The sequence below is a fragment of the Oncorhynchus mykiss genome, chromosome 10 (assembly GCF_057628025.1).
Source record: "Oncorhynchus mykiss isolate SJ-2025 chromosome 10, ASM5762802v1, whole genome shotgun sequence".
In the NCBI taxonomy this organism is placed as follows: Eukaryota; Metazoa; Chordata; class Actinopteri; order Salmoniformes; family Salmonidae; genus Oncorhynchus; species Oncorhynchus mykiss.
Genome location: NC_143031.1, coordinates 75,685,825 through 75,708,097, shown reverse-complemented (window position 1 = coordinate 75,708,097; position 22,273 = coordinate 75,685,825). Strand labels below are relative to the sequence as shown.

The window sequence follows — 22,273 nt, the reverse complement described above, 5'->3', positions numbered from 1 at the left end:
AATCAGTTTTGTTTTTACTGACTGTCCAAATAGCAAGTTGTAAGTGACCAAGTTGGATTTGTGTGTGTTCAGAGAGCAATCATTTCCTGACATTTCCTGACATGTCATAATGACTGATGTGTGCGCAGTGGTGTAGGTTGATTGGTGCATGTGCTTCCTATATCTCAGAAGTTATGTAGTAAACTAAGGTGACAACAATGCCTTCCATGGACTTTTCCCAGTTGCTTTGAAGGTTCAAAATCATAGTGTAAGAACACTTTTAAATGATCAAAGGATAGGATGATCCAACTTGAAAAACTTTTGGGGGGGCTTGACACAACAGTCACTTTTCTTGCATATTCATTAATTTGTTTGTAAACAATTATCAAGCCAGTTAGATACCACGGTTCATAGGCAAAAAAATCAGAAGTTCCAAGGCCAGGAATCAGAATTGTATCCGATTTTAAACCACCTACAAAAGTTGTTTGAAATGTGTCTTGAAACATCTGATTACATTTTCATTTTGGCGGTTCAGACTGCAGTAAAAATAACAGATTTGAATCACTTCAAACTGCCAATGAAAACAAGGCCTAAGTGACAGCACCCTATGCACCTAGCATAGCAACCGTACCAGTTGGAAGACCAGAGTCAGTCTGGTTGGTGGAAGCCATCCAATCTTCCACATGGTTGGCTGCGTTTTGCTACCACCGGAAACATCGGGGGGATAACTTATTCAAGTAAGTAAATGATAAACTATGTAGCTATAATTAGCAAGACTGTAACCGGTGGTGTACTGCACCGCTGTAACTCTGCGTTATGTGTGGTTGATTGAGACTATAGACGTGGACTTTGGAGATCAGGTTGTTTTAATTAAGCCGAATTCACTCTGCATCTGCATCCAAAAGAAAAGAAAACATTTGTAGATCACATATGTTCTGTGAATCGTCGCCTCTTTCTACAGCAGATGCACAATACAAGGGACTGGGATCATTCGAGGAGCCAGCCATCGTTCACACATACAATAACCTGCCAATACCTTAGCTAGCTATTAACCACATGTTGAATTCAGAATGTTAATATCTAAAAAGTACAGTTACAAGTGCATCTTAACAATACCATCCACTTACGAGTAACCTCTAACTATACAACATTATTCATGAACAAAACACTGTGTGTATGACTGCTTAAAATAATCGAACTTTTCCGAAGAGGACAGAAAAGGCGTGCCTCCCTCTCATAGGGCATCAAAATGATTTGAGCACGCAGGGCAAAACGTAAGTACCTACTCCCAGGATGCAGGCATGCATAATAACAAATCAACATGCCATATTAAAATATAAACCTGGTGAAATTCACACAGTACTTTAACAACTGTTACACTTGCTTGCTACATTAACTTTTGTGCAGGCTAACTCAAATGAGCTGCTAACGTAATGACATTGTACATCTGAAGCAGAGAATAGCTTAACTCACACACTGTTTATATATTGTTCAACTAGTTATATTTTCTCAATTTTAAAACAATACTAGTAGACAATGTATCTGAGGCTAATCATTATACTAGATTTTGTACATGCCTTGTGCTGAAATGAAAATGTTTAGTGCAAATCCATCCCTTGTAAATCAAGATGGTGAAATGTCTGGAAGCAGGAGATGATGGGATCCTTACCTTATAATATACACACAAACACCAAGTTCAACTACAGATGATTTTCTCCCGGAAGGTCCGAGTTTGACTTGGGAGGTGCCACTGTAATAATGAAGATGGTTTGCGTAAGACTACCACAAGTACTACATTGTCTATACTAAATTTGTTTCAATTGTAAAATTAAATAAAAACTGTTGTGCTATAAGCAATGCATTGCATTCAGTGCAGAGATAAGACAAAGATCTTTTCATTCATTTCACCCATAAAACAATATAGACTATTATTAAATGACAGTGTGTTTACTATATAAACAATAGTCTTTTTACATGTTGCTGAACAAAAATATATATGCAACATTTAAAGTGTTGGTGCCATGTTTCATGAGCTGAAACCAAACATCCCAGAAATTATCCAGATGCACAGTGTATTTCTCTCAAATTTGTGCACAAATGTGTTTATATCCATGGTAGTGAGCATTTCCCATTTGCCAAGATAATCCATCCACCTGACAGTTTTGGAATATCAACAAGTTGATTAAACAGCATGATCATTACACAGGTGCACCTTGTGCTGGGGAGAATAAAAGGCCACTCTAAAATGCACAGTTTTGTCACACAACACAATGCTAAAAACATATATGTCTCAGGTTTTGAGAGAGTGTGCAACTGGCATGCTGACTGCAGGAATGTCCACCAGAGCTGTTTCCAGATAATTTAATGTTTATTTCTCTACCATAAGCCGCCTCCAACGTCATATTAGAGAATTTGGCGGTATGTCCAACCGGACTCACAACTGCAGACCATGTGTATTGCGCAGTTTGCTGGTGTCAACATTGTGAACAGAGGCCTCCTGGGTTGCGCAGTGGTCTAAGGCACTGCATCGCAGTGCTAGCTGTGCCACCAGAGATTCTGGGTTAGAGCACAGGCTCTGTCGCAGCCGGCCATGACCATGGGGCAACGCAAAATTGGCCCAACGTCGTCTGGGTTAGGGAGGTTTTGGGCCGCATGGATATCCTTGTCTCATCGCGAACTAGCGACTCCTGTGGTGGGCCAGGTCGCCGGGTGTACAGTGTTTCCTCCGACACATTCGTGCATCTGGCTCCCGGGTTGGATGTGCATTGTGTCAGGAAGCATTGCGGCTAGGTTGGGTTGTGTTTCGGAGGATGCATGGCTCTCGACCTTGGCCTCTCCCGAGTCCGTTCTGCAGTTGCAGCGATGAGACAAGACTGTAACTACTACCAATTGGGGAGAAAAAAGGGGTAAAAAAACTAACATTGTGAACAGAGTGCCCAATGGTGGCCGTGGGGTTATGGTATGGGCAGGCATAAGCTACTGATAATGAACACACTTATATTTTATCGATGGCCATTTCAATGCACAGAGATACTGTGATAAGATCCTGAGGCCCATTGTCGTGCCATTAATCTGCCGCAATCACCTCATGTTGATACATGATAATGCACAGACCAATGTCACAAGGATCTGTACACAAATCCTGGAAGCTGAAAATGTCCCAGTTCTTCCATGGCCTGCAAACTCACCAGACATGTAAAACATTGAGCATGTGTTTGCACCAATACCCAGCTCCTACTCATAGCCATTGAAGTGGAGTGGGACAACATTCCACAGGCCCCAATCAACAGCCTGATCAACTCTATGTGAAGGAGATGTGTCACGCTGCATGAGGCAAATGGTTGTCACACCAGATACTGACTTGTTTTCTGATCCCCTGCCTTTTATTTTAATGTATCTACAACTAACAGATACATACAGTATCTCTGCATTCCCAGATTAGGGCCTAATGAATTCATTTCAATTGACCAATTTCCTGATGAGCTGTAACTCAGTGAAATATTGTTGTTCAGTATACATTTAATATATTCATAAGGTTTAAATGGGGCACTTTTTCCATGACAAGCTGAAGGTGCTCTCTATTGAAATGGCACAACAGAATCATTCAGATTGATCAAAGCACAGTATGTGACAACCATCTTCTATAACTGAGGGATGTCTCCTTTCAAATAGGGAACAGGACAAAACATCAAACGGATGTTGCTGCAGCATTGCTCCTCTTCACAGTGGGGATACGGTCGACATGGGTGTCTTGATAGAGGTCACCTAATAAAAAATAAATGATTTAACCTATTTAACTAGTCAAGTCAGTTAAGACCTCCTGCGGGGACGGGGGCTGGGATTAAAATAACAAATATAGGACAAAACACATCACAACAAGAGAGACAACACTACATAAACCTAAGACAATATAGCAAGGCAGCAGCACATGACAACACAGCATGGTAGCAACACATGGTACAAACATTATTGGGCACAGACAACAGCACAATGGGCAAGGAGGTAGAGACAACAATACATCACGCAAAGCAGCCACATCGGTCAGTAAGAGTGTCCATGATTGAGTCTTTGAATGAAGAGATTGAGATAAAACTGTCCAGTTTGAGTGTTTGTTGCAGCTCGTTCCAGTCGCTAGCTGCAGCGAACTGAAAAGACGAGTGACCCAGGGATGTGTGCGCTTTGGGGAAAATGATGTGGATATATTGAAGCAACATCAAGACATCAGTCAGGAAGTTGAAGCTTGGTCACAAATGGGTCTTCCAAATGTACAATGACGCCAAGCATACTTCCAAAGTTGTGGCAAAATGTTTTAAGGACAACAAAGTTAAATTACTTTGTGTGGAAAATGAAAAAGCGTGTGCGATCAAGGAGGCCTATAACCTGACTCAGTTACACCAGCTCTGTCAGGAGTGGGTCAAAATTCACACAACTTAATGTGGGAAGCTTGTGGAAGAATACCCGAAACATTTGACCCAAATTAAACAATTTAAAGGCAATGCTACCAAATACTACTTCTGACCCACTGGGAATGTGTTGAAAGAAATAAAAGCAGAAATAATTGTTCTACTATTATTCTGACATCTCACATTCTTAAAATAAAGTGGTGATCATAACTGAAGACAGGGAAATTTTACTAGGAATAAATGTCAGGAATTGTGAAAAACTGAGTTTAAATGTATTTGGCTAAGGTGTATGTAAACTTCCGACTTCAACTGTATATAAGTCCTGGATGGCAGGAAGCTTGGTCCCAGTGATGTACTGGTCTGTCTGATCACTATCAGGCAATGCAACCTGTCTGGATGCTCTCGATGGTGCAGCTGTATTACTTTCTGTGGATCTGGGGACCCATGCCAAATCTTTTCAGTTCCCTGAGGGGTTAAAGGTGTTGTCCTGTCCTCTTCACAACTGTCATGGTGTGTTTGGACCATGTTAGTTTGTTGGTGACGTGGATACCAAGGAATTTGAAACTCTCGACCTGCTCCACTTCAGACCCGTCGATGTTAATGGGTGCCTGTTCGTCCCTCCTTTTCTTATGGTCCACTATCAGCTCCTTTGTCTTGCTCACATTGAGAGAGAGGTTGTTGTCCTGGCACCACACTGCCAGTTCTCCGATCTCCTCCCAATCGGCTGTCTCATCATTGTCAGTGATCAGAAACGATAAAAAAACATGTTTTGTTTGTTTTAATTTATTTATGTTGACAGAATTCTCTTTTACAGAAATCAACTGTTGCAGTGAAGTAGTGAGCCATTGGAATGTATGGATTTGAAATAGCTACAGTATATAAAAGAGCACGATACCTTAACTAAAGCCAAGTCTAATATATTTCCATGTTAACATGAGGTTAGCTGTTTTAGCACAGTAGCTAGCTGTGCTATGGCTAGGGGAAGCTAATGGTCCATGCATGAGTTGAACATGGAAATCAGTACATTTCCCTTCGTGTGCATGGACACCACACTGCTGAATTAACAGTATTCAAATCAGGATAATGCGTAAGTAGATAGACAGAATTGCCCTGGTGGGGATGAATAAAGTTGTATTGAATAAGGGTAAAAGGTGACTCTGGTAAACATGTCTTCAAAGGATAGTTTCAATTTCAAAACAAAGACACAGCGATTGAATAAAACACTTTATTTTCATTGTACACTGGTTTCTACTTTAATTTCTCTCTATTGAGTCACTTCTCTTCTATATCATGGGAAAATAACTAACACAAATAAACAGTTATAGTTGTGTGAGTGAGTGAGTGAGTGAGTGAGTGAGTGAGTGAGTGAGAGAGTGAGTGAGAGAGTTTGGACCCATGGGGAAGGAAAGCAAAAACAAGGAAGTGGGAAAAGAGTTAAGAGAGGAATGAATCAGTCAGTGGTTGGGACACAGACAGTCAATATTTAACCCTTCAGCTCATCACGGAGTCAGTCTTTCTTCACTCTCCACTTCTCCAGGGATTTCTGTAGAAGAATAAAAAGAAAATCATGAGTATCTTACTAGATAATGTTGATTTTATGTGGAACATATGGGTTCCACGAGAGACCGTCACTGCTGCCAATCTTAAACTGATGGTTTCCATGACCGGACACATTCCTTCATCTCCTCCCCACTCCTGAGTATCAATGTATTAATTATCAAACACGTAACACCCGGACACATTCCTTCATCTCCTATCAATGTATTAATTATCAAACACGTAACACCTGGACAATAAAAGCAATAAAACAGTTTCAATTCAGGAAGCAAACTGATATTCCAAATTTGTTTTGCCATAGGAATTTACTCAATGGAATTGACCCCATCCCTGATTGTCAAAATGTTATTTCTGATTGGTGGTTGATTTGTCAGTGTTGTTGCTGATTGGTTGTTTTGGGTTCTCACCTCCAGGTTCTGATGGTGTTTGAGGGTCTTGCAGTGGTTCTTCTCAGCCTCGTCAGTTCCGCTGTAGAACTTAGAACACACCTTGCAGAAGAAGCCTGACTTGGGGACCAGAAACTCCATGCCTGATAGTGATCATACAGACCAGAAACAAAACCTATTTTAACATATACAAACAACATGTGATTATACTATGGGACCTATGTAAACACACACTATTCTGACAATAGATAAGCTTGACAAATGTATCATTAGAGCCATCCTAATCAAATCAAATTTTATTTGTCACATTACACATGGTTAGCAGATGTTAATGCGAGTGTAGCGAAATGCTTGTGCTTCTAGTTCCGACAATTTCAACAATTAGTGAATTGTCAAACGCAGCATCATTTGGGTCTTACCGACAGGGCTGTCAGGGTTGAAGGGAGGGATGCTGTAGTCTTTATAAAAGAGGGGTTCCATCTTCATCTTCCTCCTCGCTGTCTCCTCCTCTCTCTCCTCCTGAGATGTCCTCCTTCGCTTCGACTCCACTGAGATGAAAGAGAAGATGGAGGAAGGAGCAGGGTCATCACTGAGACCTTAACTGTTCTGTTTGTGAGTTTTCCTAGACCTGACAGGTCACTAGAATGTCCTTACAAGGAAGGAAAAAATGTATAATTCAAGTCTTTAAAGCATGAATCAAAAATAAAAATCAGACACCTTAAAAACAATCCAACTGACGTGGTTTCAGTCTGTCAACCAACCATATTTTTCTACAACTTCTCAAAGAACCCAGCATTTCATGCCATCCTGCTATGTTTGCGATGACGAGGAGTGGCATAACACAAAACAGACTGGTAACCAGGTTAACATGAGCTTGCTACCACCATTGATTTCATCTCTTAACACATTTTATCATCTAGCCGTATAGTGGTTACCATAGCTACCATTGATCTACATACTAGGGCTGTAACGGTTCACCAAACCCACGGTTAGGTACGTATTGCGGTGTTGGGGCCACGGTTCAGTTTTGGTAGAGTGGGAAAATGAAATGACAAACATTACTGTAACATATTTTCTATGCCAGGTGAAATTGCGCCTCATTAGCTCATTGTTATCAATGTATCCAAATCAATGTCACTAGAAATCAGTTTATTCAAATGCAGCTACTTACTGCAGCTGTTTTTCTGGTTGCACTTTTTGATGTGTCTAAGTTTTTCCGTGCTTGCTAGCTAGCCACCTATGGCGAAGAACGTTGCCAGCCAGTATGGCAATGGAACATTTTAGAGAGAACAACTGGGTTGTGTCCATAGAACAAATAGACTGAAGGACTGGATCGCATCTCTGGCAACTGAACTGATAGAATGAACGACCAGCCGGCTTGGGTAGAAACCCCAGATTTGTGTTGGGACTATATGTCGTGGAAGAATGAAAATTAGTATGAATAAATTCACCAAAATAACAGTAATTAAAATTTGTAAATCATTATTTGAATATGTTGGTAACTTGTTTTATAAAGGTTATAATGCCCTCGAGCCGGTGTTTGACACAGACCTAACTGTCCGTCCTGTCTCCCTGTAGCGCTGTCTTAGGTGTCTCACAGTACATTGCAATGTATTGCCCTGGCAACATCTGCAGTCCTCATGTCTCCTTGCAGCATGACTAAGGCACGTTCACGCAGATGAGCAGGGACCCTGGGCATCTTTCTTTTGACATTTTTCAAAGTCAGTAGAAAGGCCTCTTCAGTGTCCTAAAATTGTCATAACTGTGACCTTAATTGCCTTCCGTCTGTAAACTGATAGTATCTTAATGACCATTCCACAGGTGCAGGTCCATGAATTGTTTATGGTTCATTGAACAAGCATGGGAAACAGTGTATAAACCCTTTACAATGAAGATCTGTGAAGTTATTTGGATTTTTATTTTTTAACTCAAACATGTTCCTGAAAAAGGGGTCTTTTCTTTCCCCCCCCCAAGTTTATATCCATAAAAGTGATGCCAGCTGATTCATGAATTCGACTGGCTGAGAAACACTGCCTGCTCCTATCGTCCCTGTTTCCTGACGTTCATTACTACGGGAAAGCTGGAGATCGGATTTGAATGTTTGAAACAATGTTGCAAATGTCAGACAGCAACATTTAAACAAATCTCTGCTGTTGAAAACTAAATGTTAGTCTAAAAGAAACGTGAGATAATGTCTAGATGCTTTTTATAGTGCAGATCAAGTTTGCAAACTGCATGACTGATGAGACTGGATTGCTCAGCCAGGTGTAACCAAAAGAAAATGGCATTTTAATGTCAGATTTAGCCAGGGTTAACTTCTGGAACAGAAACTGTCTGGAACACGGTTTTAACCAATCAGTATTGGTTGTATAATGAGTCATAATGCACAATCAGGAATAACACTTCGGATTTTCGTGATGGAAAACATAGGATTACTCAACACTCAGTCACTTGTAAAAGTAATACTGGTAAAAATCAATGTGTAAACATGGCTCATGTTATGTTTTGAACAAAGAGAAAAATATGCACTTATTTGACTCTCATAAAGAGGGGCGTATCTGTAGCACCGTACTTCTCATTTCCCACACCTGGATAATGTGATGTGCTGTCACTGCTAAGTAGCTCTCTGTCTATCTGTAGTAAGCACAACACATGGGTGCATTGGCCAATACATGGACTACTTCAGCTTTAGCTTGCTTATATGGAAGCGGATACTAACTGTTTGGTGAAAATGGGTGCGAGAGGGCGAAACCCCTTATTCTTCTCAACCACCGAGAAGCAGCGCATATCCACGGCTATAAACATACCTATCGCGCTGGTAATTTCTTTGGCCCATTTAGAATCAGCTGAAGCTACTTGAATGCAGAGGGGAGACAAAGTTGTGTTTTTGAAGCCGATGGTAGGAATACTGGGGTGTTTTCTAAGTAAACATGTCAACATGTTTGAGGTGTTGGCAGCTGCATAGGCTATTCTGGTTCAGCAGTGGCGACAACACCGTTATCTACTGGGAAACCAACATTTTCCCAAACTGGAGATTTAAATATCGATGGCAAATCCTCTTGGTTTATCCATCCCACCACTCGCCATCGTACAGAACTAGTTCCCTGCTGCGCCTCACAAAAGGACAGTGAAATGTGACAAATCATTTTGATTACAACATGCACCTAGACTCTAGTTGTTTTAACCGAACAGCCTGAATGTTTTTTTTTTCCAGATTAGATTTACTGATGCTGCGTAGGCATTTAAATGGATATATAAAGTACCAATCAACAGTTTGGACACCTTCTCATTCAAGGGTTTTCCTTGCATTTTACTATTTTCTACATTGTAGAATAATAGTGAAGACATCAAAACAATGAAATAACACATGGAATCATGTAGTAACTAACAATGTGTTAAACAAATCAAAATATTTTATATTCTTCAAAGCTGCCTTGATGACAGCTTTGCACACACTTGGCACTCTCTCAACCATCTTCACCTGGAATGCTTTATCAACAGCCTTGAAGGAGTTCTCACACATGCTGAGCACTTGTTGGCTGCTTTTCCTTCACTCTGTGGTCCAACTCACCCCAAACCATCTCAATTGGGGTCGGGTGATGGTGGAGGCCAGGTCATCTGATTCAAGCAGGACCACCCGGTTACTCAATCACTCTCCTTGGTCAAATAGCCCTTAAACAGCCTGTAGGTGGGTTTTGGATCATTGTCCTGTTGAAAACAAATGACTGTCCCACTAAGCGCAAACCAGATGGGATCGCATATCCCTGCAGAATGTTGTGGTAGCCATGCTGGTTAAGTGCTCCTGAGTGGCGCAGTGGTCTAAGGCACTGCATCTCAGTGCAAGAGGCGTTACAACAGTCCCTGGTTTGAATCCAGGCTGTATCACATCTGGCCGTAATTGGGAGTCCCATAGGGCGGTGCACAATTGGCCCAGCGTCGTCAGGGGTAGGCCGTCATCGTAAATACTAATTTGTTCTTAACTGACTTGCCTAGTTAAATAAAAGGTTAAATAAAAAGTGTACCTTGAATTCTAAATAAATCACTGTCACCAGCAAAGCACCCACACACCATCACACCTACTCCTGCATGTGTGGTTCCCACCGTGAAGCATGGAGTTCACCTACTCAGCATCTCACAAAGACACGGAGGTTGGAACAACACCAACAACAAAAAAAAAAATCACAAATTTGGACTCAAATCAAAGGACAGATTTCCACCGGTGTAATGTCCATTGCTCGTGTTTCTTGGCCCAAGCAAGTCTCTTCTTATTGGTGTCCATTAGTAGTGGTTTCTTTGCTTTGAACTTATCCTCTGCAGCAAAGGCAACTTTGGGTCTTCCTTTCCTGTGGTGGTTTCTTATGAGAGACAGTTTCATCATAGCGCTTGATGTTTTTTGCGACTGCACTTGAAGAAATATTCAAAGTTCTTGACATTGGCTGACCTTTATGGTCTTAAAAGTAATGAGACTGTCGTTTCTCTTTGCTTATTTGAGCTGTTCTTGCCATATTATAGATTTGGTCTTTTCCCAAATAGGGCTCTCTTCTGTATACCACCTGTCATGGCTGGCCTGTTCGGGTCTCCACCAGTGGGGGAGAGATCGAGAGGTATGGAGGTGGGGGATTTTTGACACCTCACGCCCATTGTAAATCTTAAAGCAGCAGACAAATGTATTTGTCCTCTCAGTATGGAGGAATGGAATGGGCCTATGGAGAACCTACCTAACATGCAATAAATGGACTTTTGGACAATATGTTTCATCAGACAAAAAAATGGTAGTCATGACAACAGACGGAATATGAAAGTGAATGTTGTTTTTGTTATAAGTTAAATGACGACGTTATAATCGAAAACATTGTAACTTGACGAGTTTTCACAACAAGTACTTGATGTTGGCATATTGTGTGTTGTGTGGAAAAAATGTCCAGATCAAAGGGAATGTTTTTTATTTTTTAAAGATGAAATGTGAAGTTAGTTGTATAAATTGGATCTGAGTAAAATCCAGACCTTGCCTCGTAACTAGTTACGCCCAGAGAACTTGCCCTAAAGGCGGAAAGGCCCATTTCTGACCCGAGGGTATAAAACATGCGAGTTAAGAATTAACATTTTAACTAAGTGACCACGAGCTGCAGCCAAGGTGCGATTAGTTGTAACACCAAAACGCAACATGAGGTTGAAGACGACAAAGGAACCTTTTAACAACCTATGCTACGGATGAGGAGCTGTGACTGAGTGAAATTCAAGCAGGACCACACGGTTATTCTCTCCAAGGAATCGTGTGACTACACTGCTTTCATTCTCATGCTGGAACCCCCTATATGGCTGATTAGCCATCCTCAGAAGACCCCTCTTTCACAACAAGGGCGAGGAAACAGACCATTAAGAGAAAGGACACCGACATTGTGTGGACAATCAGAGGGTTACACCCGATTACAACAGAAGTGTCGCCATCAGAGGAGAAGTCGGAAATCGAGCCACGAGGAGACACCCCTTCAGAGACCTTCGACAAGTAATTACATCATTGTATTCTGACCCATAACAGCGGCAGTTCGGGGCAAGGTTAGGGTTAAACTAAGCATAGTTTACAAATGTACCCAAGTGTGCTTTTCTCTCGTGCACTCTTTCTCTTTTGAAATCCTCATTTTCTGCAACACGTGTCATAGTGTTGGCACGCTAGGGACCTGTTTCATTGAACTAAGTTCTAATCAATAGCTTAGACCGTATCTTATATTAATATTTATTTACTAACAACCTAAAATTATCAACTCAATTGGTGTGGTACGGACTTTTTTTTAGTGGGAATCGGGTTTGTGCAGATTATGCAACATTCAGAATGAGACTGTAGAGGAAATTAATTAGCGACTGTTGTGAAATCGATATTCTGACATTATTTGAGTTATTTGGGGAAATAGAAACTCAGCCAAAACTTTCCCATGGTGCCCCCAGGTTAACAAGTTAATAATACCTGACTCATTAAATCACGTAATTATAAACAGCAGTCGTCACATTAATCAATACAACGTTACGACACAACCCTACCTTGTCACAACACAACTGACTGGCTCAAAAGCAATAAGGAAACACATTCTACAAATTAACGTGCTTCTACACCTGCATTGCTTGCTGTTTGGGGTTTTAGGCTGGGTTTCTGTACAGCACTTTGAGATATCAGCTGATGTACGAAGGGCTATATAAATACATTTGATTTGATCTTAAGGCACACTTGTTAATTGAAATGCATTCCAGGTGACTACCTTATGAAGCTGGTTGAGAGAATGCCAAGAATGTGCAAAGCTGTCAAGGTTGGATACTTTGAAGAATCTCAAATAAACGTAGATTTGTTTAACACTTTTTTGGTTACTACATGATTCTATATGTGTTATCTAATTGTTTTGATGACTTAACTAATATTCTACAATGTAAAAACTAATACAAATAAAGAAAAACCCTGGAATGAGTAACTGTGTAAACTTGACTGGTACTGTGTACACAGATGTTTTATTTATCTATTCATTTGGGTTCACAGTGCAGACCGATCTGAGGTCCCCATACCGAACGGTTCAGTACTAATGCTTGTACCATTACACCTCAACCACATACAGTTGGTTATCTGACCTCGCCACCACCAATCCTCTACAATGACCACAACCACTAATCTATGTAAACCAGGTTACCATTCATTGACCACTTAACAAAAAGGCAGGTGGCCAACTCAACCACTACTATGCATACAGTAGGCTGGCTACCATATCTCAAAACAACATTCTACCTGTAGTCTTTTCCCTCCTGTGGCAAACAAGACAATAGATACCTCAGAAAAAAAGATCAGATAGGGACTACCTAAACTTGACCAAACCACTAATTTATTTTCCATTTCAGAACATTCCGCTACTGAACACAATCCAGTCTCCTCAGACAAATATGTTGCAGATTCACTTAACATAAAGTGTGTTTCTTATCTCCACTGGCCAGTTTCCTACCATATCTTCACAAAAAAAACACACATTTATTTATACAGGTAAGCACAGCAGACCAGATTTTATTTACAATGACGGGCTTTCACGAGACAAGCAGTGATATACAGTATGTTTCTTACCGTTCTCCCCGTCCTCCTCCACCTGTCCCACCTCGTCCACCGTCAGAAACGTCCCCATGTTGAGGCCCTCCACTCGTCCATCCCGTTCCTCTTCTCCAGCGGCGGCAGGTGCGTCTGTGGTTGTGGACTCCTCAGTGACCTCGTCGCAGCTTGTCTTCGGCACAGTGACCACAGGCTGAAGGAGAGGAATGTTAGATAAGATTGGGGTCTTGTTCACACTTTAAAAAAACTCTTCATTTTTTTCCTTGCTCGGTTGAAGTAGTCTTATCACCGACCTGCTCGTTGTTGAATGCTATAGAGTTGAAGCCTTTCTTTTAGGAAAGGGATTACTCAAATAGGAATGTGACTGGACACACTGACCTCTTTGACGTCATCCTGACAGTCTGGAAACGTCTCCTCTGTCACGTCCCCAGGTCCCTCTGCAGTCTTCACCGGCCCCTCTGTGGTTGCTGGGGACAACCCCTCCTCCTTCTGTTCTCGTTTGTCCAGCGCTTCCTCCCGTACCTTGGCTGTCCCAGGCTCACCCTCCAACTCCATCGATGTAGTGTCAGCTGGTGCCTGCTGCTCCGCCTCAGAGGCTGTGGTCACAGGGTCGTTGACGGTCACCTCTGTAACCTCAGTCACCTCTGTGGTTGTCTCGGGGAGAGGATGGGGCACCGCAGCTGCTTCCCCCACCTCGTCCACAGTCACAAAGTCTTCCATGTCGAAGGGGACGTGCTTCTCACTTAACTCCTCCTCTTCCTGAAAGAACACAGGACAGGGAACTTTAAAACCACCGTTGTCTTCAAAATGGCAAGTCATTCCCCAAAATGATTGGAAAGTTGATATTGGCATTCTGTATTCATGATGGGTATATGACACTCTGGTTCACTGGAGATTCTCTCTCCATCCATACATACATGCACAGAGTACACCAAACATTAGGATCACTTTCCTAATATTGAGTTGCCCCCCCCACTCTACAAGGTGTTGAAAGCGTTGCACAGGGATGCTGGCCTATGTTGACTCCAATGCTTCCCACAGTTGTGTCAAGTTGGCTGGATGTCATTTGAGTGGTGGACCATTCTTGATACACAACGGGAAACTGTTGAGCATGGAAAGAACTGCAACGCTGCTGGGTTTGACACAAACTGGTGTGCCTGGCACCTACTACCACACCCTGTTCAAAAGGCACAAATATTTGGTCTTGCCCAATGGCACAAACACACAATCCATGGCTCAATTGTCTCAAGGCTTGAAAATCATTATTTAAACCGTCTCCTACCCTTCATCTACACTGATTGAAGTGGATTTAACAAGTGGCTTCAATAAGGGATCATAGACTGTCCAGGTGAAAGCCTATCATGGAAAGCATTGTTAATGTTTTGTCCTCTCTGTATATAGAGTGAATACCAACACACTGGCCTCTCTCATACCTGCTGTTTCTCCTCTCCGTTTCCTCTCCTGGACTCAGACCTGGCGCCGCTCTTCCCACTGTGCCGGTTCCCCTCATACCTCATAGAGGACCGGGACCCCGGTGATCCTGATGACCGTTCCCTGTAGGACCGCCTCTTCTCTCTCTCCCACCTTCCTTTCTCCTTCTCCTCCTCTTGGGTCTTCAGCCTCCTCTCCCTCCTCGCTCTCTCCCTCTCCCTCTCCTCCCTTTCCTCCTCACGGGTCTTCCTCTTGGTGGCCTGCTCTCTTCCAGGCTCCCTGTCTCCACTGTGGTCTCTTCGGTTTCCAGTGGATGGCTTTTGGCCTGCAGGGGGCGCCTGAGCCTGCTCCTTCCTGGCCTGCTCAGCGCCGGCCCTACTGGTGGACCGGACCCTGCACTCCTCCAGCAGCACCTTCAGGATCTCTGGGGTCACTCTGGGTAGAGCGGGGGCAGCCTGAACATCTGGAGTCTCCTTATCTTTTGGTTGTTTACCGGGAGGATTCTCAGCTGCAGCCTGGTCGGTGGTAATCCTGGTAGAGGATCTGTTCCTGCTCTCCTGTCGTAAGGCCTCTATGATGGCTGCCATCACTTTTGGGGCTGGGGTGGCTGTTGTGGAACTGGAAACATACATTTTCTCTGTCTCTGGTTTAGCAGCTTGAGGAGCGGAGGTAGCATCTGAGGAGACTGGTTCTTCGGACTCCGTTGTTGAAACGTCTACAACTTTCTCTGTGACGACCTCTCCACCCTGACCTCCAGGTTCTCTCTGGTTCACTCCTGCTGGCTGTAAGGAAGATGCATCAGGCTCCTTCTCTTGATCCTTTCCTCCTAATGCTGGAGACTTTGTGGCTTGAACCCCTTTTTCAACGTTTATCCCTTCATTCCCTGGCTGAACCTCCTGTCCTTCAACCTTAGTATCAACCCCGGTTCCTGACTCCACCTTTAATCCTGACTGAGACAGTGAGTCCTCCTGGCCACCAGGGGGCATAGTGGTCTCTGCAGTCTGGGAGTCATTGCCATCAGTTGAAGCTGTTGAGCCGGCAGAGGAGATGTCGACTTTAGGTAGATCAGTCTTGGGATCAGGTTTCCAGGAGAAGGCAAGCTTGTTGTTCTGAACTATGCAGGGAAACTTCTGGAAGCGGTTGAAGACACTCTTGGCCATGTCTGCTGTTCCCATCTCAAAGATGATCTGCATGGGGTAAAGAAAACAGGATTGGATGGATGGCGTAGAATTACTGTAGGCAGGGTAGATGCAAGACACTTGAACACACAAACAGTTAAACGTTCCTCACTAAGATGTCCCTCCCTTTGACAGACACTTATGCACACAAAGACCCGTCCCGTCCCCCAACACACACCCCTCCCCACCCACAGGTCCCTCACTTTGTCCTTGAGTGCCAGAGTCTGTTGGACTGTGCCGAAGCGCTGGACCAGTTTCTGGATCTCTGTTGGGCCGGAGGGCGTGGCCGGGATGTTACTGACAACCAGGAGACGGTTCCAGTCATCATCACCTCCCACCTCCGCCTTCTGCAGGACGTATTGGAAACATTGAAATGTATTCATCAATTACAAAAACCTTTACTTGTATCAATTATTAGAAGCTCAACTTCATAAATAGTTGTTCGAAATGGTAAAGGGACTCTGCAATAATATATGCTCTTGGGTGTGATTCATTTCATTAGGTTAAATCATGTTTTAACATACAGGTCTTAAATCTGTTGGGATTGTCTGTGTTTTTCTACCTTTTCCTTGAGATGGCAACAATGCTATTATTAAGAGCCTTTTAGGTTAGCTGAAGCAACGGTAAAATACTCACACTAACAGGATTCCTGGGTCCCATCAATGAATGGAAAAGTGCCACCTGTGGTAATAAAATGGAATGAAAAGTTCTTCATGTCATCCCTGATCAGAGAAGAATAAGTTGAATGTGCATAAACACTCTTTTCATAGTGGACATTTATCATACTTTGCAGCAACCAGCTGGAATTAAGTGAAGAAAACTGCCCAGAACAGAGGACGCTGGAGATGCACGGTTGAGGCCCCAATAGGGATCCGTCAGTCAAGACACAGCATCTTACCGGTCTGTTGAAGTCCACCAGGAGGTTTGGAAGCAGGCTCATGTTCAGAACAGAGTCGTTGATGCAGACAGGCATGTCGGTGTAAACTTTCACCATCTCCTGGGCTGTCTCCACATCCTGCATGGTGACCAGAGCCTGGCGAGGACCACAAACAGACAGTCAGTCATATTGGGCACACAAGTTATATTGTTTAAAAATCGATGTGAAAATCATATGATATTGCCATTATACTGACTATTTTACCCAAAGCATCTGACAGAACATTGACCCCGCCAATATATTCAGCAGGTCCTACGTTGGAATCAAATTCCCAACCCTGGTCCTCCAGTACACCCAACAGCACACATTTGTGTTGTAGCCCTGGACAAACACACCTAGTTCAACTCATTGACGGCCTGATGATTAGTTGACAAGTTGAATCAGGTGTGCTTGTACAGGGTGTATTGTTGGGGTACTGGAGAACCAGGGTTGGGAAACACTGCCCTAAGCGACATAATGTGAAAGTGAGTGATTTATTGCGGATAGCGTGCCTACCTCACTGGGCTTGGTGATGAGGAGGATCTTGACAGGTGTACCGAAGGGCTGGGCCAGCTTTGCGATATCAATCTCGGAGCAGCCGCTTTCAGGAAGTCCAGTAATCTTGACCATGCCCCTCTAAAAAGGTCAAACCACAGGAGACAAAGACCGTCATAATCAAGACGTGGAGTATTTAGTGAGGTAACAAAAGAAAACGGTCAGAACGTTGTATACAGAGATATCATGAATAGAGCTGACAGTCACACAATTTCCTATTCTACCTGTCCTGACGGAGCCAAATCAAGTCTAATCTACATGATAGATTTCTATCTAAACGTTCCATAATGTAGCATCCCCTGCCTGGGTCTATGAGATATCAGCTCAGTTCTGCACCTTGTTTTCCCTCTGTAGTCTTTTGAGTCTCTCGAGCTGTCCCGCTCTACAGCCCCTCTTCCTCTTCCTCTGTGGCTTCACCTGCTCCCTGTGTATCTGTTGGGAAACCCATTTAATCTTACAGCTCAGACACTGCTGACTGGCTGGCTGGCTGACTAGCTGTTTTTTATTGTTTTAAAAGTGTTAAAGATGAACTGAAACACTATATGCTGGAACACTAAAATTCCCAACACCCAGGACCTATATACTAGGTGGTGTCAGAGGAAGCCCCCCATCACCCCCCAAAAAAATCTCCCAAGTAATACTGTTCTCTCTGCTACCGCACAGCAAGTGGTACTGAAGCGCCAAGTCAAGGAATAAAAGGCTCCTAACAGCTTCTACCCCCAAGCCACAAGACTGTTGAACAATTAATCAAATGGCCACCCAGACTATTTACATTGAACCCCCCCCTCTCATTTTTACACTGCTGCCACTCGATGTTTATGATCTGTTACGTAATTTTCTTCCGGTATTTTTTTACTTTTGTTTTTGTAGTAAATCTTTTCTTAACTCCATTGCTGGATAAGAGCTTTCACAGTAAAGTCTACACCTGCTGCGTTCGGCACGGGACAGCCGTCACTTACTTGTATTTCTGTAGATGTGATATATAAGATCGAAATACTTAATAAAATTGTAATAGACATACTGGCAAATAAGAGACAGATGAACAAAAATAAAGCACCTCATTTGAATTCTTCTGACCAACGCTGGCTTCTGTGGGGGGAAAAAAGTATAATGTTACATTTCACAACTCTTATTGATCAGGTCTATCAAACATCATTAGTTGTATATTAATCAAGACATCTAAGGCTGGCACCCTATTTGCTATTTAGTGCAATACTTTTGAGCAGAACACAATGCACGATATAGGGAAGAGGGTGCCATTTGGGATGCATTCCAAAAGAACATTAAGTGTATGTTTTTTATTACCTGGGACTTTGACGGTCAAGTTGGCCTCGTTGGGGGCTGCAGGTGTCTTGGGAGCACCGATCACTTCTCTATATAGAGAGTAGTGAAATGTGTGAACAACTGCCTCCGTAATAACACACAAGTGGCAAAGTTCAGGGGACAAAGATAACCCTAGTATACACAGGTAATGCATAATACTTACCCCTTTATAATGACAGGTATGGAGGAAGTAAGCTCCTCCTCGCCATTCTGTAAAACAAAGAAAAAAACAGATTTAATTTGATCAATCATCACCTTTCTTTATATTTAATTTCTCCTCTTTCTGTCATGAGCCAATTCTATGATATTCAATCCAGTGGCTGAACACCCAGCTGGGAGCTGAGGTGGCTTTGGTACGGTAAGCAGGAAGGGACAAACCTGGTCGGAGACAGAGATGGGGTGTTCCCGTATGGTGAGAGTGAGGCACTCAGCCAGTGCTTTCGCATCCTGCTCTTTCTGCATGCAAACAGTGGCCTGGAGGAACAGAGACACCAAGAGGGGCAGATGTTAGACAGATGGATACAAAACTAGTGATGGGGGGTGGGTACAGTTACATATCTGAATATCATTGTTGCACCAGTGGGTGTACCTGCACCATTACTCTGGCTTCATAGCTTGTTTCTTTTTTCTGAATAGGAAGCCATTTTTTTGCACTTTTAATTCCATGACAAATCAAAACTTGTTTTATCATGGCTCTCTCTTGTACCTTTGCAGCAGACATACCGTGAGCATTATGTTTGGAACATTGAATCGCAACAAAATAACAGTATTGAATGCAATACATATCGTGAGGTCCCTGGCACAAGAGCATTAGTGAGGTCAGAAACTGATGTTGGCCGATTAGGCCTGGCTCAACAGGGGGTGTTCCAATTCATACCAAAGGTGCTCTTCAGTAAGGCCATTCTACTGACAAAGTTTGTCTATGGAGATTGCATGGCTGTGTGCTCGATTTTATACACCTGTCAGCAACGGGTGGCAGCAATAGCCGAATCTACTCATCTGACGGCGTGTTCACACACTATATATACAAAAGTATCAGTGTTTCCGCTGCAGTCATTTATATGTAGTGCTGTGCCACGGCAAAATCATTCCCCCCACAACAAAACAATATGGACGATTTCAGGAAGACTTTACTAATATGGCACACTTTGAAGATGTTACAACAGTCCACATTTACTTTTTGGAAGCTAACCAGTTAATATAATAAATGCAGAGGGGCAAACCCATGCTTCAGCCTATTTATTGAGCCCTATAAAATCCGTTTCAGTTTTCCCCCCAAATTCCATTTTCTCTGTTTAGTTTTCCCAGGTTTCCGTTTTCTCTCTGAAAAATCACACTTATAAACAGGAAAACAAACAAATTGGATGTTAAGTCCACAACAATGCTTAAACTGAGGGATTTTGATGGTGATTTTTTTAATTATGCAGGGCCGGGGAAATCGACTCCAGGGGGTAAACAAGATGTCTTCATACTTATCAAAAAGACACCACTTAGCATTAAAGGGTATGATGCCTAACTTGACACTCCCACACAGTTATTTATACTCACTTTACTGTATTGCGGCTGCCCCTGGTTCTCATCCCCCTCCTCATTCCTGATGATGAGGACATTGGTGACCTTGCCAAAGGACTGCACCAGTGACACCACTTCCTGGTACTTGGCATCTACAGGGAGGCCTGACAGATAGAGCAAGTAGGAACCTGGAGGATTCTTCTTCTGCTGCGTTGGATTCGGCTTCTTCTGTGGCGCGTTGGAGGACTGGAGCTAAAATCAAGGAAGGAAGGTTTACAAGCACTGCTTGGGTTGGATGGGAGTGTGAAGAAGCAGCTTATAAGTTAGGGAAATTTCGCAAATTGAATTAGAACTAATGATTTTACTACTGAAAGTAATTATTACTGATAATGAGGTTAATCTTAAGAGCCCTAATGACACTGTGCATAGCAAACAAAAGAGTGAACCAAAAGCTCTGCGAAGGGCACACCTCTGAGTCCTGTCCTAAGGCGGTCTCCTTCCCGGCCGCTGGCTTGGCGCCTGGCTTAGAGGAAGATGGGCGATGTGACTTCTCAGACATGGACGCCGGAAACTTGCTGGTGGACGACAAATAGGACTCACGTTTCCCAGACTCGTGTTTCCCAGAAACCCCTGCTCTGTTGCCGTGGCCAGTCGCACACTTGGAGGGGTCATTTCTGGAACGCTTCAGGCCTTCTCGAGAGGAGCTCCCAGTAGATATCCCTGGATGTAGGGGTGACAGATGTCTGGGCTATAATGACGTAAATATATTACAGTAGATATCCCTGGATGTAGGGGTGACAGATGTCTGGGCTATAATGACGTAAATATATTACAGTAGATATCCCTGGATGTAGGGGCGACAGATGTCTGGGCTATAATGACGTAAATATATTACAGTAGATATCCCTGGATGTAGGGGTGACAGATGTCTGGGCTATAATGACGTAAATATATTACAGTAGATATCCCTGGATGTAGGGGTGACAGATGTCTGGGCTATAATGACGTAAATATATTACAGTAGATATCCCTGGATGTAGGGGCGACAGATGTCTGGGCTATAATGACGTAAATATATTACAGTAGATATCCCTGGATGTAGGGGCGACAGATGTCTGGGCTATAATGACGTAAATATATTACAGTAGATATCCCTGGATGTAGGGGTGACAGATGTCTGGGCTATAATGACGTAAATATATTACAGTAGATATCCCTGGATGTAGGGGTGACAGATGTCTGGGCTATAATGACGTAAATATATTACAGTAGATATCCCTGGATGTAGGGGTGACAGATGTCTGGGCTATAATGACGTAAATATATTACAGTAGATATCCCTGGATGTAGGGGTGACAGATGTCTGGGCTATAATGACGTAAATATATTACAGTAGATATCCCTGGATGTAGGGGCGACAGATGTCTGGGCTATAATGACGTAAATATATTACAGTAGACATCCCTGGATGTAGGGGCGACAGATGTCTGGGCTATAATGACGTAAATATATTACAGTAGATATCCCTGGATGTAGGGGCGACAGATGTCTGGGCTATAATGACGTAAATATATTACAGTAGATATCCCTGGATGTAGGGGTGACAGATGTCTGGGCTATAATGACGTAAATATATTACAGTAGATATCCCTGGATGTAGGGGCGACAGATGTCTGGGCTATAATGACGTAAATATATTACAGTAGATATCCCTGGATGTAGGGGTGACAGATGTCTGGGCTATAATGACGTAAATATATTACAGTAGATATCCCTGGATGTAGGGGTGACAGATGTCTGGGCTATAATGACGTAAATATATTACAGTAGATATCCCTGGATGTAGGGGTGACAGATGTCTGGGCTATAATGACGTAAATATATTACAGTAGATATCCCTGGATGTAGGGGTGACAGATGTCTGGGCTATAATGACGTAAATATATTACAGTAGATAT

General features: G+C 42.9%; 1 protein-coding gene across 11 annotated transcripts in view; it reads right to left on the bottom strand.

Annotated features, from left to right (window-relative positions):
- Positions 1-5,593: 5,593 nt before the first annotated feature.
- LOC110534587 (zinc finger protein 638) overlaps positions 5,594-22,273 on the bottom strand; it is a 41,934-nt gene continuing 25,254 nt past the window's right edge. For 6 of the 11 annotated variants that reach the window (XM_090187939.1, XM_090187946.1, XM_090187941.1 and 3 more), the window contains 17 exons: positions 20,785-21,035; positions 20,352-20,567; positions 19,182-19,277; positions 18,967-19,013; positions 18,786-18,853; positions 18,538-18,569; positions 17,817-17,912; positions 17,442-17,561; positions 16,908-17,042; positions 16,646-16,690; positions 16,213-16,356; positions 14,834-16,018; positions 13,779-14,159; positions 13,419-13,593; positions 6,745-6,873; positions 6,347-6,468; positions 5,594-5,925 (listed from right to left, as the gene is read on the bottom strand). In XM_090187939.1, coding sequence (XP_090044065.1) covers positions 5,890-5,925; positions 6,347-6,468; positions 6,745-6,873; positions 13,419-13,593; positions 13,779-14,159; positions 14,834-16,018; positions 16,213-16,356; positions 16,646-16,690; positions 16,908-17,042; positions 17,442-17,561; positions 17,817-17,912; positions 18,538-18,569; positions 18,786-18,853; positions 18,967-19,013; positions 19,182-19,277; positions 20,352-20,567; positions 20,785-21,035 — 3,278 coding nt within the window. In that variant the 3' untranslated portion in view covers positions 5,594-5,889. The remainder of the gene's footprint in view (positions 5,926-6,346; positions 6,469-6,744; positions 6,874-13,418; positions 13,594-13,778; positions 14,160-14,833; positions 16,019-16,212; positions 16,357-16,645; positions 16,691-16,907; positions 17,043-17,441; positions 17,562-17,816; positions 17,913-18,537; positions 18,570-18,785; positions 18,854-18,966; positions 19,014-19,181; positions 19,278-20,351; positions 20,568-20,784; positions 21,036-22,273) is intronic. The other 5 variants (XM_090187940.1, XM_090187948.1, XM_090187943.1 and 2 more) reach the window with 1 other exon arrangement.